Source organism: Coregonus clupeaformis, chromosome 36, assembly GCF_020615455.1.
Source record: "Coregonus clupeaformis isolate EN_2021a chromosome 36, ASM2061545v1, whole genome shotgun sequence".
NCBI lineage: Eukaryota > Metazoa > Chordata > Actinopteri > Salmoniformes > Salmonidae > Coregonus > Coregonus clupeaformis.
Window position 1 is genome coordinate 30,752,641 of NC_059227.1, and position 17,275 is coordinate 30,769,915.

At 46.7% G+C, this 17,275-nt stretch overlaps 1 protein-coding gene across 5 annotated transcripts in view; it reads left to right on the plus strand.

Annotated features, from left to right (window-relative positions):
• The window catches only part of LOC121552225 (AT-rich interactive domain-containing protein 1B), a 104,528-nt gene that overhangs the window by 19,706 nt on the left and 67,547 nt on the right, over positions 1–17,275 (plus strand). For 3 of the 5 annotated variants that reach the window (XM_045211355.1, XM_045211357.1, XM_045211358.1), the window contains exon 4: positions 8,245–8,355. The exons of the other annotated variants lie outside the window; for them this stretch is intronic. In XM_045211355.1, the coding sequence (XP_045067290.1) occupies positions 8,245–8,355 (111 nt within the window). The remainder of the gene's footprint in view (positions 1–8,244; positions 8,356–17,275) is intronic. 5 annotated transcript variants of the gene reach the window in all.

Below are 17,275 nucleotides of genomic sequence, written 5' to 3' on the forward strand. Positions count from 1 at the left end.
TGAAAGAGCAATGGAAGTTACAGGCCTACTGCTGCATTGGCCTATAGGCTAGGAGTTCCATGTGCTCATTTCTTTAGCCGCCAATGGATCATGATGTATCAATGCATATGGCAGAGGCTGGAGATAGACTTTTAGATTTTATCATTTCAATTCAGATTTTTCAGATTTAACCACGTGACAATGATTTGGAGAAACAAAAATGTTATTGAAATGAAACTGTTTCACGACAATGCGCATATGAAAATCATAACTAATCTTTCCCAACTTGAAAGTCACGCGCTGCCTTTTAAAGTCTTTAAGATAATTGCCTCCACGTTTCAATGGTCGGATTTTGCCTATAGGCTACTTTGAAGCAAGTTAAAACATGCCTCATAATATGAAATTAAACATTCAGGTTTTAAACAATTTAAGTATGTTTTCAAAATGCATACTACCTCCAGCTCACATTGTAAAGTGGTGAGTGACGCACTGCTAGCCTGTTTCCTACACTTGAATGGTAAATGGGAGAGTGTGCTAAAATTACCAGTTGAGAAATAAAAATAGTGGCTCTTTTTAATCGCGCACCAAAACTGTTTTTATCACGTGATTGCATTTAGAATTGTTGTGCAATGAATGGGCTTGCACGTATGATAGATGTTGGATAAATAAGATGCATGATGACAAACGAAAATACACACAGGCCAATTCCACTAAATTATGCAATTAACCTATAGACTGATAATCATGACGGTCAAATGTATTTCCATCAACTGGTATTTCCATCAATGAATAAAAAGCATTATTTTGCAAAGGGATTTTTTTCTTTCCGGTCATTTTTGGTAACACTTTTATCGGCTTTAAAAAAAAAAAAAAATTCAGCCAAAAGACATCAATTGCCAGCTAACGGCAACCCTGGATCACATATACAGTGGCTTGCGAACAGTGGCGGCTCCTGAAAAAATTCTCAGGGGGGGCAATTTTTCTGATGATTTAGGTGACCTACACACATTTTAAAAAAGATATGTCCAGCAACAACATGAAGACTGGGGCAGCATATAAGTCAATACCAGAAGCATTTATTGACTGATCTCAAAAGTGTTGGCTTACAAAAGCAAAATAAGTTATCACAGTAAAAAATAATCAAGGGTGTTCTTTCACATTCCTCAACACTGCATAAACAATATGCATTTCCATAAAACACCTCATCTAATTGTGCCACAAAGTTGACAAGTCCAAGAAAAATACCAGGGTTGGTGGAGCCCTCAGTTTCATCTTTGCCTCGCAGCTAACTCAAACACTCCGCAAAACTTCACACACAGGATTAGCCGGCTGAGGATGTGGCGGTTCTTGCTAACCTCATCGTTGTGGCGGCGGACAGCTAGCCTGTATCCCTCATCCAGTTGAGTGGCAATGTTCACTCTCCCCAAAGCAGACAATCTCAAACAGCTATCCATGTGGGTCTTTGACAGCTCATGTTTCTTAATCTTTTCTGAAAGATGGTGCATGTCCGTTACACCAGTCGCTGTCCAAGCGGTGCTGTCTGCCGTGCCGCCTTCAGGGTGAAAGAGTAAGCAGGGGTAGCAGAAGACTGCATTAGCTACATCGCAGCCTGCTAGCCAGGTTTTTCGTTCGTACCAATTTTTGGAAAATCCTCGGGTGTAGGACTTTCCCCCTTTAGTAGAAACCTGTTGAATTATTAAATTTGGTCTGGGAGGTCCTAATTGTTTCGTTGCCAATTTATCTTGATTTGTTCGCTGACAAAAAGGAACTTCTTTCAAAGAGACAATCGAGTTGCACTGAACGCTAGCCATCTTGACAGTAGTACGTGAATTGATTGACGCTGCTACCCGCTCTTTTCTTAGTTACGTTCATGGTTATGTTACGTATGACGAAAGCGCGTAAGTGCAAGCCCTCCCGGAACCCATAGAGATTGTATTGAAAGCTCTGATATTTGAAAAAAAAATATTTGACATGAGAGTCTGAGAGACTTCTGGGGCGATTTCCAACCTGACTGAAATCGCCCCAAAAGGGGCGGGGCCATTTGAAGCACGACTTTAGCCTGATTGGACATTTAGTGGCAGATCAGACGTCTAGATTAGAACACTGATAACTACTGTTGCCGTGATATAATTGATTAGAAAAAAAATCCCTTCCTTTTCCCGTTTGGCAGTGCGTCGCCCATATCGCCCTAATGAACACACCGCCCCTGCTTGCGAAAGTATTCACCCAACCCCTTGGCATTTTTCCTATTTTGTTGCCTTGGAATTAAAATAGATTTTTTGGGGGGTTGTATAATTTGATTTACACAACATGCCTACCACTTTGAAGATGCAAAATATTTTTTATTGTGAAACAAACAAGAAATAAGACAAAAAAACTGAACTTGAGCGTGCTTAACTATTCACCACCCCCCAATTACAGCTGCAAGTATCTTGGGGTATGTCTCTATAAGCTTGGCACATCTAGCCACTAGGATTTTTGCCCATTCTTCAAGGCAAAACTGCTCCAGCTCCTTCAAGTTGGATGGGTTCCGCTGGTGTACAGCAATCTTTAAGTCATACCACAGATTCTCAATTGGATTGAGGTCTGGCCTTTGACTAGGCCATTCCAAAATATTTAAATGTTTCCCCTTAAACCAGTCGAGTGTTGCTTTAGCAGTATGCTTAGGGTCATTGTCCTGCTGGAAGGTGAACCTCCGTCCCAGTCTCAAATCTCTGGAAGTCTGAAACAGGTTTCCCTCAAGAATTTCCCTGTATTTAGCGCCAGAATGTCCCTGTATATAGCGCCATCCATCATTCCTTAAATTCTGACCAGTTTCCCAGTCCCTGCCGATGGAAAATTTTTTAAGCAATGGCTTTTTTCTGGCCACTCTTCCGTAAAGCCCAGTTCTGTGGAGTTTACGGCTTAAAGTGGTCCTATGGACAGATACTCCAATCTTTGCTGTGGAACTTTGCAGCTCCTTCAGGGTTATCTTTGGTCTCTTTGTTGCCTCTCTGATTAATGCCCTCCTTGCCTGGTCTGTGAGTTTTGGTGGGCGGCCCTCTCTTGGCAGGTTGTGCTGCCATATTCTTTCAATTTTTTAATAATGGATTTAATGGTGCTCTGTGGGATGTTCAAAGTTTCTGATATATTTTTATAACCCAACCATGATCTGTACTTCTCCACAACTTTGTCCCTGACCTGTTTGGAGAGCTCCTTCGTCTTCATGGTGCCGCTTGCTTGGTGGTGCCCCTTGCTTAATGGTGTTGCAGACTCTGGGGCCTTTAGAACAGGTGTGTATATATACTGAGATCATGTAACACTTAGATTGCACACAGGTGGACTTTATTTAACTAATTATGTGACTTCTGAAGGTAATTGGTTGCACCAGATCTTATTTGGGGGCTTCATAGCAAAGGGGGTGAATACATATGCATGCACCACTTTCCCGTTATTTTCCCGTTATTTATTTTAAATAATTTTATTAAACAAGTAATTTTTTTCATTCCACGTCACCATTTTGGACTATTTTGTCCATTACATGAAATCCAAATAAACATCAATTTAAATTACAGGTTGTAATGCAACAAAATAGGAAAAACACCATGGTGGATGAATACTTTTGCAAGGCACTGTATTTCTCTATTATGCGTGGGAAAACCTTCAGGGCTCTACGATGACCTTTTTCCCAATGAGCACGTGTGCGCCTAAGTTTACATATTTAGGCGCACACAAGGACATTTAGGAGCACAATGAAAAATCTATTTGCGGTAACAAGATGTTTTCTTTGTACTAATGGTGTAAGCATGACGGTCATGAATATGCGGTCAGCGTATTCTCCATGGCACTTGCGTTGCGGTACAGTGAAGTAATCATTGCAACAATTATCATCTGGGTGATTTGTTTTCTAGGCACACTGGTACTCCTAAATAAAAATTCCAGGTCGCACAGCGAGTAAAATGGCCGCACTGTGATGATTTCCAAAATGTAAATCACTTGGAGCTGATTTGCTGGTGTTTTTACAGTCTTATGTCCTCCCCCCACACATTATTCTTGGGCTCAGAAAGCTAAATAAAATCACCAGTGGGCCACCAGTTGGGGAATCCTGACATAGGAATAGGGTGTCATTTGGAATGCATGCTGTGTGTTGGGGAACTGCAGCCAGGCAGCTTGGCTCTTATGACTCGTCTCAGTGAAGAACGGTCTACTGAGGGGTGAAGGATAAATCCTCTGTAGCTAGCTACCAAGGTCCAAGCCCGCCTCTGCATTTCACTGAGAATATTAATGCCGCTCTCAGCTTAGACTGGAGGTCACATTACGCTCGGCAGGAAGGATGATTTTGGCCTTAAAGTCGGCTTTACAGTAAAGAGTAGCTTTTCTCTCTCCGCTCCGTTTGACTGGATAAAGGCCTGTAGTTAATGAGAAGAGATGTGAACCCGGTCAGGCAGCCTTCCACTTCTGCGTCTCTATGGTAACAGCACACCCTCGAAGACCCTACAACTTGATGAGTATTTCCACAACTTGATGAGCGTTTTCTTCTCAAATGATTCACTAGAATTAATTGGTGATTAAGTGTCAGCGCCTATAAAACAGGCTTGAGTCTGCTAGAGCGTTGATTTACTGGGGGTATTTTACATTTACATCATTTAGCAGACGCTCTTATCCAGAGCGACTTACAAATTGGTGCATTCAACTTATGATAGCCAGTGGGACAACCACTTTTTTATTTATGGGGGGGAGGGGGGAGTAGAAGGATTACTTTATACTATTCCAGGTATTCCTTAAATAGGTAGGGTTTCAAGTGTCTCCGGAAGGTGGTCAGTGACTCTGCTGTCCTGGCGTCGTGGGGGAGCTTGTTCCACCATTGTGTAATGACTAGCATTCATCCGACACACTGGTTAGATGCAAATCTCTTTTAAAATAAGGAATGAAACTTTTTTTGTTTTTTGAGGCCATACAACAAGCATGATACGCGAAATAGACGTGATTACATAATGAACCGGTTGCTTGCTGACGACGGGCGTATTCTTGAGCACCCAGCGGACTGCTGCTTTGGGGAATAATAATAAAATGTACATTTTAGCACATGGCTGTTCTATTGCTTATACATTTCTAATGTATTCCCCGTTGACCTCAAACATAAAGAGCCTGTCAGAGTTACTGATATGTTGCAACTCAAATGGCTCCCTATTCCATATATAGTGCACTACTTTTGACTAGAGCCCTATGTCCCCTGGTCAAATGTAGTGCACTATATAGGGAATAGGTTGCCATTTGGGATTAATCCATATTCTGTGATGCTTTGTTGCCAATGGATGAATTCTGTTTAATTTCCCTTAAATCACGCATCCCTCGCCCCTCGCCGTACTTCAAACAAATTCCCTCGGAACATATTTCATTACTGTGCAGCCAAGCATGTCAAAAGCAAAGGAATAGTCTTTAATGTGTAAGCTATGTGTAATATCACTGTCTCTCAGCCTGCCTGGTAAAGCTGAGAGCTTGTACAATACTGCTATGTATGCCTACATTACAGTGTATGAACATCCTTAATGATCTGGAAACGTAATTAAATAATGGAAAAACTGACTGGCTGAATTTCATGATCTTTTAAAATTTTATAATTTTGGATTTTTGTTCTATAATGCATGCAAACCCCAACTCCAATTTATCATCCAGCTTACGATGCATCTACAGATAAAACCCATGTTCATCCCAATGTATGCAGAACTCAAGTAGACACATCTGTTCCTTGGTGGGGGTGGGGGGGGGCGGAGTTGGCCTCTCGCTGGCTGCATACTTTCACTATGATTCGTTTCCTGTGCGCGGCCCTCCCAGACACACACACACAGAGTACATGCCCCGCTCCTCTCCACTGGCCCTCCCTGCCTGTTGAGGGAAATGGTCTTTATCGTGCCAGAGCAGCTGTTCCATACGGCTTGCATGTGAGCGAGTACGCCACAGCACTGATGGCATCATCAGAGTGTAAACATTGGCCTGAGTCTGACCTGGCCGTGACCCAGCTATCCCGGCACTCCACTTGAGTAAACCTCGCCAGCCCTCCTCGGTCTGTAAATATCTCACCAGGCTAACGGCCTAATGGCACTAGTTTGTACTGCTAGTCTGTACTTTTCTCCTTGCCTCATTTCAAACGGACTCAGATTCTCAATGAACTGGCTGGCCTCCTAAGAATTTGCTTACCTAAGGAAATGATAGGCTCTCGTTTTGAGGAAATCCTACAAAATCAATTAACCACAGAATATTTAATATCCGCTGAGTCACTGGGCTACATGTCAGTTTATACTAATCTGTATGATTTACATAAACAAAAAAGTACAAATCATCCCTTCTCCGCTCTTTGGGATTAAAGGCGGCAGTTTGTTGCCTGAGACTCCAGTACTTAACATTTTACTCCAGTATTTACCATTTTAACACAGTATCATGTTATTTGTGGGGTTAAAGTCAGCGATTGTCCTTAGACATACCCAGACCCAGTTACCGGCTGTGGTATAGTGTTGCCACCACTCTCTGCCTGTTCTTTGAGAGGTGTGTGTGTGTCCTGTTTAACGAAGCAGATGGAGAAGCGCGACACAGGCCTTCATAGGGGGGGCATTTTAAATGTCAGCAGAAATGGATTAGTAAATTTCTGTTTCACTTCTCCTTCACCCTGCATCTCTCTCCTGTCCTCCTCTCTCGCGCTCCTCTCTCGCTCTCTGTCCTTCTCTCGCTCTCTGTCCTTCTCTCTGCCCTTCTCTCTCTCTCGCTGGCCTTCTCTCTCTCTCTCTCTCTCTCTCTTGCTGGCCTTCTCTCGCTCTCTCTTGCTGGCCTTCTCGCTCTCTCTCTCTGTCCTCTGTCTCTCTCTCTCTCGGTCCTCTTTCTTTCTCTCTGTCATCTCTGTCCTTCTCTCTCTCTCTCTCTCTCTCTCTCGCTGTCCTCTCTCCCCTCTCTCTCTGTCCTTCTCTCTCTCTGTCCTCTCTCTCCTCTCCTCTCTCCTGTCCTTCTCTCTCTCTGTCATTCGCTCTCTCTCCCTCTGTCCTCTCTCTCCCCTCTCTCTGTCCTCCTCTCCTCTCTCCTTTCCTTCTCTCTCTCTGTCCTCCTCTCTTTCTCTGTCCTCTCCCCTCTCTCTCTGTCCTCCTCTCTCTCTCTCTGTCCTCTCTCTCCTCTCTCTCTGTCCTTCTCTCTCTCCTCTCCTCTCTCCTGTCCTTCTCTCTCTCTGTCATTCTCTCTCCCTCTGTCTTCTCTCTCCCCTTCTCTCGCTCTGTCTTCTCTCTCCCACTCTGTCCTCTCTCTCTGTCTCTCTCCTCTCCTCTCTCCTGTCCTTTTCTCTCTCTGTCATTCTCTCTCTCTCCCCCTGTCCTTTTCTCTCTCTCCCTCTGTCCTCTCTCTCCCCTCTCTCTCTGCCCTTCTCTCTCTCTCTCCCACTGTCCTCTCTCTCTCTCCCCTCTCTCTGTCCTTCTCTCTCTCTGTGTCCTCCTCTCTCGCTCTCTCTCCTCTCCCCTTTCCTTCTCTCTCTGTCTTCTCTCTCCGTCTTATCTGTCTCTCTCTCTCTCCTCTCTTTCCCTCTCTTTCTCACCCCCCCTCTCTCCCTCCTCTCTCGCTGGCCTTCTCTCTTGCTCTCTCTGGCCTTCTCGCTCTCTCTCCCTTTGTCCTCTCTCTCTCTCTCTCTCTGTCCTGTCTTTCTCTCTCTCTCTGTCCTCTCTCTGTCCTTCTCTCTGTCCTCTCTCTGTCCTTCTCTCTTTCCTCTTGCCTGTCCTCTCTCTCCCTTTCGTCTCGCCTGTCCTCTCTCTCCCTCTCCTCTCTCTGTCCTCTCTCTCCCCCTCCTCTCCTCTCTCCCCCTCCTCTCCTCTCTCCCCCTCCTCTCCTCTCTCCCCCTCCTCTCCTCTCTCCCCCTCCTCTCTCCCCTCTCCTCTCTCCCCTCTCTCCCTCTCCTCTCTCTCCTGTCCTTCTCTCTCTCTCCCTCTTTCTCTGTCCTCTCTCCTGTCCTTCTCTCTCTCCTGTCCTTCTCTCTGTCATTCTCTCTCTCTCTGTCCTCTCTGTCTCTCCCTCTCTGTCCTGTCTCTCTCTCTCTCTCTGTCTCTCTCTGTCCTTCTCTCTCTCTCCCCTCTCTCCTTTCCTTCTCTCTATGTCCTTCTCTGTCTCTCCCCTCTCTCCTTTCCTTCTCTCTATGTCCTTTTCTGTCTCTCCTGTCCTCTCTCTCTCCTCTCTCTCTCGCCTCTCTCCTGTCTTTCTCTCTCTCCTCTCTCTCTCCCCTCCCTCTCTCCTCGCTCCTGTCCTTCTCTGTCTGTATAGGAGGTGTCACAGGAGGTCTATGGCAACAGGGGCCATTCTGCTTTGACCCCTGGGAAGCCCAACCATGAGGAGATGGGCCTCAGCCAGCAGGACAGACCCTCCAGTCTACCTGTAAGTCCACTTCACAGTATCTGAAAAACACCAGCAAACACTGCACCACAAAATGTGCTAGTCTACTTCACAGCCACTGGAAACGCATACTGCACAGCACTCGACCTGCACCACAAAATGTACTGAGGGAACTGCAACACATACACATCCAGGGTTTTAGTTTACTTCCTCAATTGACTGCCTTCAATTCGAATTAAGCTCAACCCTGAGGCACACACACACACCGTAGACATTCTGCGTCAGCCTACCCATTGCATATTTATTGCAGGGCAGGAGCCATGTCCTTAACACTTGTCAGGGCTGACATTACCTTTTGGTTCCTTGCCACTGCTTTAAAAAGACCACAGTGCTTTAACTGGGGCCACCGTGGGACTCCGACCCTGTCTGGAAAACACAACTGTCACTTATTATTACTGAGGACTGGAGCCCTGTACTGTGTCCCAAATGGCACCCTATTCACTATAAAGTGCACTACTTTTGAAAAGGGTCCATCTGGTCAAAAGTAGTGCACTATGGGATATATGGTGCCATTTGGGAGTCAGATCTAGACTATAGTTCTCTTCAGACGACACCAAGGGGCTGGTTTTCCAGACACAGATTAAGCTTAGTCCTGCATTATGTCAGCAATAGGGTGCCATTTGGGACTTGGCTCTAGTCTCCCACTAACACTGAGGGCTGGTTCTCCATGGCTGTTGAGCTGACTTAGCCCACACAAGCCTTATTTAGGCTTCTGTCTTATGGAGGAGGGTTGGAGAGCGCGAGGGTGTGGAAGGGCCTGCTGGCTCGGTTCAGCTTTCCTGCTGCATTCTCTCCTCTGCTCTGCCGTGTCTCAGTGCTCAACTGAGTTGTCGGCACACCATTGGAGCACTGGCACGTCAGTCAGGGTGGGCCCACGGCTCACTGAGCCAATCGGAGCTCTTCCTCGTTGCTCCCATGCACTTATTTTTCCTTCTGTGTCAGAGAAACTTGTCGATTTGACTGTCCATTTCATAGCTACTGATACAGCGTTGTTTTGGCTTGACAGTCAACGGATGTGGACATGGCTGCGTTTCAGTGGTTCTCTTGCACCACTAAGCACTCCCTCATCCTTTCTCTTGTTCTGCCTCTCTCTCTCCATCATTCTCGCTCTCTCTTCTTATTCATCTTTCTCTTCCTCTCACTCATTCCCCCCATTTCTTTCTCTTCCTCTGTCTTCCTCTCTCTCCCTTTTCCCCCTTCTCTCTTCCTCCCTCTCTTCCTCCTTCATCCCCTCTTCTCCTCTTTCCCTCCCTTCCTCTCTCCTCCCCTTCTACCCTTCTACTCCCACGCTTTCCCATAGATTTTCCTTCCCTCTCCTAAGAGGGAGAAATCATTATGGAAGTCGACTTAAGAGTAATTGCCGGATATTATTTAGGCCAAGCGTGGCAGCCGAGATGTAAGCACAGAATTTCAATGCTGGATTCGATTTCAAAGGGTAATTTGGATTGATTAGAGTGTGGAATCCTGTTTTGGTCTCGTGATTCTCTTGGGCATCATTCAGGCAGGGTTTAAATATGCCCTTTTCTATGAAACCCATGCTTTCTATCTGTGATGATGGCATATTGCCTGCCAGCTGTTTAAAGATCATCAGTTAATTATACATTTGTCTCACATTGGAGTTCCCTCCTGTCCCTGGTGACTGTGTAAGTCACTCAGTGCCTGATAAACCTGTGTGTGTGTGGATAGCTGGTGAGTGTTGCCTTGTAGACATGCTGTGTGGCCTGCAGTTTTGGACATACTTATGTCTTGCAGTGTGTGTGCAGGCAGAGAATCCTTCAATTTACAGTATTTATCACTGTGTCATCACGAAACAATGGCACCGTGCCAAGGTATACATTATAAAAAAATTTTACACGGCCCACAGTTGCTTGCGTGCTCACAGGTAGTATTATATTACGGTAATATTCTTCAGATAACTTTCTAACCCTGTCGACACTTTCATATTTGTCCATTTGACTACCACAGGTAATTGTGTTGAAACGTATGTGTAGACCAGACCTGCATGCTGGTAAAGAGTGGCTCTGAAAAGATTGAATAGGTACTGTACTTCCAATGCCACTGCTGAGTCCTCTCATTGGGTTGTGTCCTAATCAGATATAGCAGTCATCCCACCCCCAGGGTATGTAGTGTCTATAACTGTAATGTGGTTCACCCTGTCACCGTCACGGCCAGCCCTCTTCCCTAGATAGTGCACTACTTCTGACCAGGGCCCATACGAACTATGTGGGGAATAGGGCGCCATTTGGGCTGTACGTCCTGTCCCAGTCATGTCATGGCCACCAGCAACCCAGCGCCGTCTGTAGTTCATCACCAGCCGCCAGACGTAGACCAGGAGAAACTCTCTCCCCCCTCCTCCTCTCTCCCCCCTCCCCCTCTCTCCCCCCTCCTCTCTCTCCCCCTCCTCCTCTCTCCCCCTCCTCCTCTCTCCCCCTCCTCTCTCTCCCCCTCCTCCTCTCTCCCCCCTCCTCCTCTCTCCCCCTCCTCCTCTCTCCCCCCTCCTCTCTCTCCCCCCCTCTCGCCCCTCCCTCTCTCGCCTCCCTCTCTGCCCCTCCTCCTCTTCCCCCGCCTCCTCTCTCGCCCCTCCCCTCTCTCCCCGTCCTCCTCTCTCCCCGTCCTCTCTCTCCCCCTCCCCTCTCTCCCCCCTCCTCCTCTCTCCCCCTCCTCTCTCTCTCCCCCTCCTCTCTCTCTCCCCCCTCCTCCTCTCTCCCCCTCCTCTCTCCCCCCTCTCCTCCTCTCTCCCCCTCCTCCTCTCTCGCCCCCTCTCTCTGGCCCCCTCTCTCTCTCTCTCTGGCCCCTCTCTCTCTCTCTCTCTCTCTCTCTGGCCCCCCTCTCTCTCTCTCTCTCTGGCCCCCTCTCTTTCTCTCTGGCCCCCCCTCTCTCTCTCTCTGGCCCCCCTCTCTCTCTCTGGCTCTCTCTCTCTCTCTCTCTCTCTCTGGCCCCCTCTCTCTCTCTCTGGCCCCCTCTCTCTCTCTCTGGCCCCTCTCTCTCTCTGGGCCCCCTCTCTCTCTCTCTGGCCCCCTCTCTCTCTCTGGCCCCCTCTCTCTCTCTCTGGCCCCCTCTCTCTCTCTCTGGCCCCCTCTCTCGCTCTCTGGCCCCCTCTCTCTCTCTCTCTGGCCCCCCCCTCTCTCTCTCTGGCCCCCTCGCTCTCGCCCCCTCGCTCTCTCTGGCCCTGCCTCGCTCACCTCGCTCTCTCTCTCCCCCTCGCTCTCTCTCTCTTGCCCCCTCGCTCTCTCTCTCTTGCCCCCTCGCTCTCGCTCTCTCTCGCCCCCTCGCTCTCTCTCTCTCGCCCCCTCGCTCGCTCTCTCTGCCCCCGGGCTCTCTCTGCCCTCGCTCGCTCTCTCTCGCCCCTTTCGCTCTCTCTAGCCCCTCGCTCGCTCTCTCTGCGCCCTCGCTGGCTCTCTCTCGCCCCTCGCTCGCTCTCTCTGGCCCCCTCGCTGCTCTCTCTGCGCCCCCTCGCTCGCTCTCTCTGCTTCCCTCGCTCGCTCTCTCTCTCGCCTCGCTGGCTCTCTCTCGCGCCCTCGTCGCCTCTTTCGGGCCCCTCGCTCGCTCTCTCTCTCGCCTCGCTCGCTCTCTCTCTCGCCCCCTCGCTCGCTCTCTCTCTCGCCCGCTTGCTCGCTCTCTCGCCCGCTGCTCTCTCTCTCGCCCCCTCGCTCGCTCTCTCGCCCCCTCGCTCGCTCTCTCTCTCTCGGCCCCTTGCTCGTCGCTCTCTCCCTCGCTCGCTCTCTCGCTCGCTCTCTCTCGCCCCCACCTCTCTCTCGCCCCCTCTGCCTCTCTCTATGCCCGCTGCTGCTAGCACTCCTCCTCAGGCTGCCTATAAAGTTAGGTCGCTGCTGGTGTTGCCATGGTGACATGGCTGAGGAAACGGCCTCTTCAGAAATATGCATATTCTAGCAACTGATTGATGTACTAATCACATTGATGTACTAATCACCCCCCCGCTGCAGTTTTTGGCACGATGGAACATGATGGGTATTAGAGTTGAAACTTAAATCCAAATCAACAATTCCTGTGTTTCACTTAGATATATTATTATTTACAGTCAGTTTTTTTGTTTTCAAGTGTCACGAATTTTAATAGAATTCCTGTGAAATGTGACATGATATTAAACTCTCTCGGGAACCGTCGTTTCATCTTTGTTTTCTTTTCAAGCCGTAATCAAATCTACTTCGTCTTTCCCAGCGCCATTGTAAACAGGCCAAGCTGCATGCTCCATCGGAATCCAGGAGGGAGGCAGCGAGGCTTTGAACAGTGCCTGTAAATCTTTTTGAAGGAGCGCACGAAGGCGCTCATCTCCCCCCCATTTGGGACGCAGACTCCCTCACCCCGGAGACTTCCCTTAAAACAGTGGCGATAAAGAGATGACGCTCACGGCCCGGAAAAAATTGACTTCCGTAAATATACAATAAAATACGACTTTGAGAATTTAGCGTGGTTGCTTAAAAGCCCAGGGTGGTTGAAAAAATAGGTTTTGTGGCGTTTACTCAATTCTGCCTAAGCTACACCTTACAAATACGATTTTCCATACATCTCAAAGCAAGTGCATGAACATATACATTGTTGTTATGTATGCCCATTGCCCAAGTTCGCTAAATGATTTCCCAACGTAGTTAAACTACAGCTTGGTATCTTACAACCATCCAGGCCTTTCTGTAGCTGAAGGCTATATCAGAGAGGGGGTGTGTCTCAAATGCCACACTATTCCCTATATAGTGCACTACATTTTAACAGAGCCCTATGGGCCATGGTCAAAAGTAGTGCACTACATGGGGAATAGGGTGCCATTTCAGACGTTACCTAAATCAGAGATGGTGAGCACTACACCCCACTGCAGATCCTCCTAGGATCCTCCACACTCCTCCGAAGACTAAGTAGTATGCGCCTCCTGAGACGTACACAAACACACACAGCCTTCCGCTATTCCATTTAGGACAGATGAAGGCCCTGGCTTTAGCTGAATGTTGTTGCAGGTGGCAGGCAGCTCTCTCTATAAACTGGGAGTGTTTGTGTCTTGCCTGTTGCGGCAGAAAGCCCAGATTGTGTTGTAATCTTGTGTCCTGATGCCTGTGTTATTAAAACAGCTCCTACGCAGTGCTGCTCTGGGCTTTCAGACACACACACACACACACACACACACACACACACACACACGGCAGGCTTTCAGACCCCACCATGTGATGGGCACCAAGCTGGAGCGCTGGACCACCGCCAGGTCTCGTGTGTGTGTGTGTCATAGTAGTGTATGAGTTATTCCAGTAGGACCCTGAGATTGTTTCACAGTCCCTGAATGTTTTTTCTACCTCTCAGTGCTCTGGTCTTGCATGTGATAACAGGCAGGTCATGAAGCATTTACAATCGTAAATAGAGCTATAACAATTGATGGCGGTGTTCACCTAACAAGAGAATTCAGTGGGTTACCATCAATGACAATGATGGAATAGATATGCCATAATACCCCACACCTTTTTGGGGAGATAGTAGATTGGAGCCAACCGAGCTGGATAGTGGATCTAGCCCATAACCGGAGTTATGACCGGGAATATAAGGTTGATTTACGACGTGATGCAAGTGTCACATGGGTGAGCTGCTATTTAATGCCTGTATAAAATGGATAAAACTGACCATAAAATAGAACACATTTATAGGCAGCAAATGCGTGTAATTTTGGCTAGATGGTCATGTCTATATGGCCACTTTACACATGGCTGCTTTAGTGATAAACCAGTGACATTTAGCTCTACCAACCAATAACAACCTGGCTTTTGTTTCAAGAAAAATTCCTAGTCTGCCACAAAACTCATGATGGTTTATTGATTTACCAGAGGTGTTTAAGTATGAACCAATGGTGGAAGAAATGTGTGGAAACGGCAACTGGCTCTGTGGGAAGGGGCTGAGACTGAGAGGTTAGATGGATCTTAGTGAATTACTCTTCTCTGGGTGCATCCCAAATGTCACCCTATTCCCTACATACCTTTGACCAGAGCCTTATGGGTAGTGCACTAAATAGGGAATAGGGTACCATTTGGGAGGCATACTCTGTTTCTCTCTGTTTTATAGGCCTGAAGGCAAGCAGCAGTAGCCACAAATCCCAGGGTGTCCGCGGGTCCTTAAAAAGTCTTAGTCTTAAATACATTTATCTGATTTAAAGGCCTTAAGTCTTAAAATGTCTAATTCATTTTTCATAGGTCGTAAAAATATTGTCCCGCTGCAAAATTGTTGCCACCATGGGAATTATTATTATTTATTTTTTTAAACATCAGATAATACTAGAGGCGCACTTTCAAGATGTTAGAGAGCTCTCCAACCACGTGTTAGAGAGCTCTCCAACCACGTGTTAGAGAGCTCTCCAACCACGTGTTAGAGAGCTCTCCAACCACGTGTTAGAGAGCTCTCCAACCACGAGTTAGAGAGCTCTCCAACCACGTGTTAGAGAGCTCTCCAACCACGTGTTAGAGAGCTCTCCAACCACGTGTTAGAGAGCTCTCCAACCACGTGTTAGAGAGCTCTCCAACCACGTGTTAGAGAGCTCTCCAACCACGTGTTAGAGAGCTCTCCAACCACGTGTTAGAGAGCTCTCCAACCACGTGTTAGAGAGCTCTCCAACCACGTGTTAGAGAGCTCTCCAACCACGTGTTAGAGAGCTCTCCAACCACGTGTTAGAGAGCTCTCCAACCACGTGTTAGAGCTCTCCAACCACGTGCGGCTCTGTGTGTACACGTCATGTGCGTGTGCAAGTCGGGTCGTTGCCAGAGGAGAGAGGTGAGTGCAAGGTAGCCTATACAATTTGATAGATAACAATACTAACTAGAGCTGGGCTGATGAACCAAAAATTACCGACATCGTCCTCTTACCGAAGCAATTTTGCTTATGTCGGTGATTAGGCTACAAAATGTTCCTGCATATTTTTTGGTTTGAAAACCATTATTTGGGCAACAGTAATGTGCATTATCCTGCTTCCTCCAATGAAAGTTTTGAGTTTTATTTTATTTTATTAGGATTCCCATTAGCCGACACAAAACGAAAAATACATTACAGACAAAATACTTTTTATAATTGACATACATTTAAAAACATTAACGTGTGAGACAGTATCTGCCCTGTCCCTGGTTCTCTGCTGGCTCTCACTCCCTCACCCTTTGTACACGGAGTGAAGAGAGAGATGCATTCTGATAAGCACAAGCATACTGACAGTTAACCAACATTTTGAAATGTAATTGCGGGAAAGACGCTGTTTTTAAAACAACTACTGTTGTTAAAAAAGAGGAGTGTCTCAGCTTTGTGAGTATAACAATTATTTCTCAATTGTCAGTAAAGAGGAAATAACACCACTTTACAAATGAAGTATGTAATTGAGATGATGCGCCAATGGAGCTGAGCGCGCCATTTGTGGTGAATACAGAAAGTAGCCTATATAGGCCTACCAATGGCATGGCTATCTAGCAACAATCTTTACATTATGCATTCCCTGAACATGTTAGATGAAATAGCTTCTTTCATGTCTTACTTGGCACTGGAAAAAGTCAGTCTAGAGCCCTCCTGCTTAGCTACCCTGTGAAGTACAGTATAGCCATTTGATACCTGATTCACTGAATGAGGTCATTCTTTTATTAGACCTTTTGGTTGTAGGCTAATGTTCTAATGTTGTAGTATAATTAAGCAATAAAGCCAGAGGGGATGTGGTATATGGCCAATATACCACAGCTAAGGGCTGTTATGCACGACCCAACACGGAGTGCCTGGATACAGCCCTTAGCCTTGGTATATTGACCATATATCACAAACCCTGAGGTGTCTTATTACTATTATAAACTGGTTACCAACGTAATTAGAGCAGTAAAAATAAATGTTTTGTCATACCCGTGGTATATACCACGGCTTTCAGCCAATCAGCATTAAGGGCTCGAACCACCCAGTTTATAATACCCCCAGGAGAGCTACTGGGTGTGGAGACTTTTGTTCCAGCCCTACTCTAACACACCAGATTGTACAAATCAACTGCTCAACAGGACCTTGTTAAAGGAAAGGTTCACCCATTTGAATGTTTATATTGTTTTTGTGCATCTCTGAGTGATGTTCTATCGATTCCCTGGGTCATTTCATGTTTTCATGTGTATCTGAGTTATTGCCATTCAAGCAGGCAGAAATCCGTCCGGTATGACGTAGCACCGTGATAAAGTCACTCTCACTACACTGGAAGGTAATAGGAATAATATTTTTAGATCACGAAAACCATCGTACATGTCAGATTTCAATACTGGCCGATGTCATAGCTTGGGAGGATGTCTTCTCTCTAATGAGCCATTGATCATATTTTTGCGATATTCCTAGCACATTTTCCCTATTGGTCTGCCTCTTTAGTCCAGAATGCATTGCAGGGTGCTGTTGCCAGAGATATTATAGAAAGGAGATAGGAATCCAATGAATGAAGGACTGTACAACGCTCCACCCAGCAGGCTGTTGACCAATCGCATTCACGGTGTCATGCTGCATCACGCGGTTGCTAAACTAATCGTCACGCAATCCCTTCTCAAAGTCAGTGTATATGTCGAGAAACGTGTTTATTTTTCTCAAGTACATAATGCCACGGTTCCAAAGCTATACGATACTACAGATGGCAAGTTAATTATCTCACATCTGGGAAAATATTTGTTATGTTGTACTTCTTGTTGATGAAATTTGTGCTAATGTTGGGTTTTTGAGCTAGCGCCCAATAGACTCCCATTTACTCCTTGAAGGAGAGCGCTCCTTGTCCCAGAATCGCCCACAATGCACCCGTGGCCCATTGACGTAGCATGGGCAACGTTTCCATTCTCCTCAAAAGTATATCTGCCGTCGCGAATGTTAGACCACTTGAGCCCTGGTATCATATAAACACACATAAAATATGGGAAAAGGTGTAGAATTG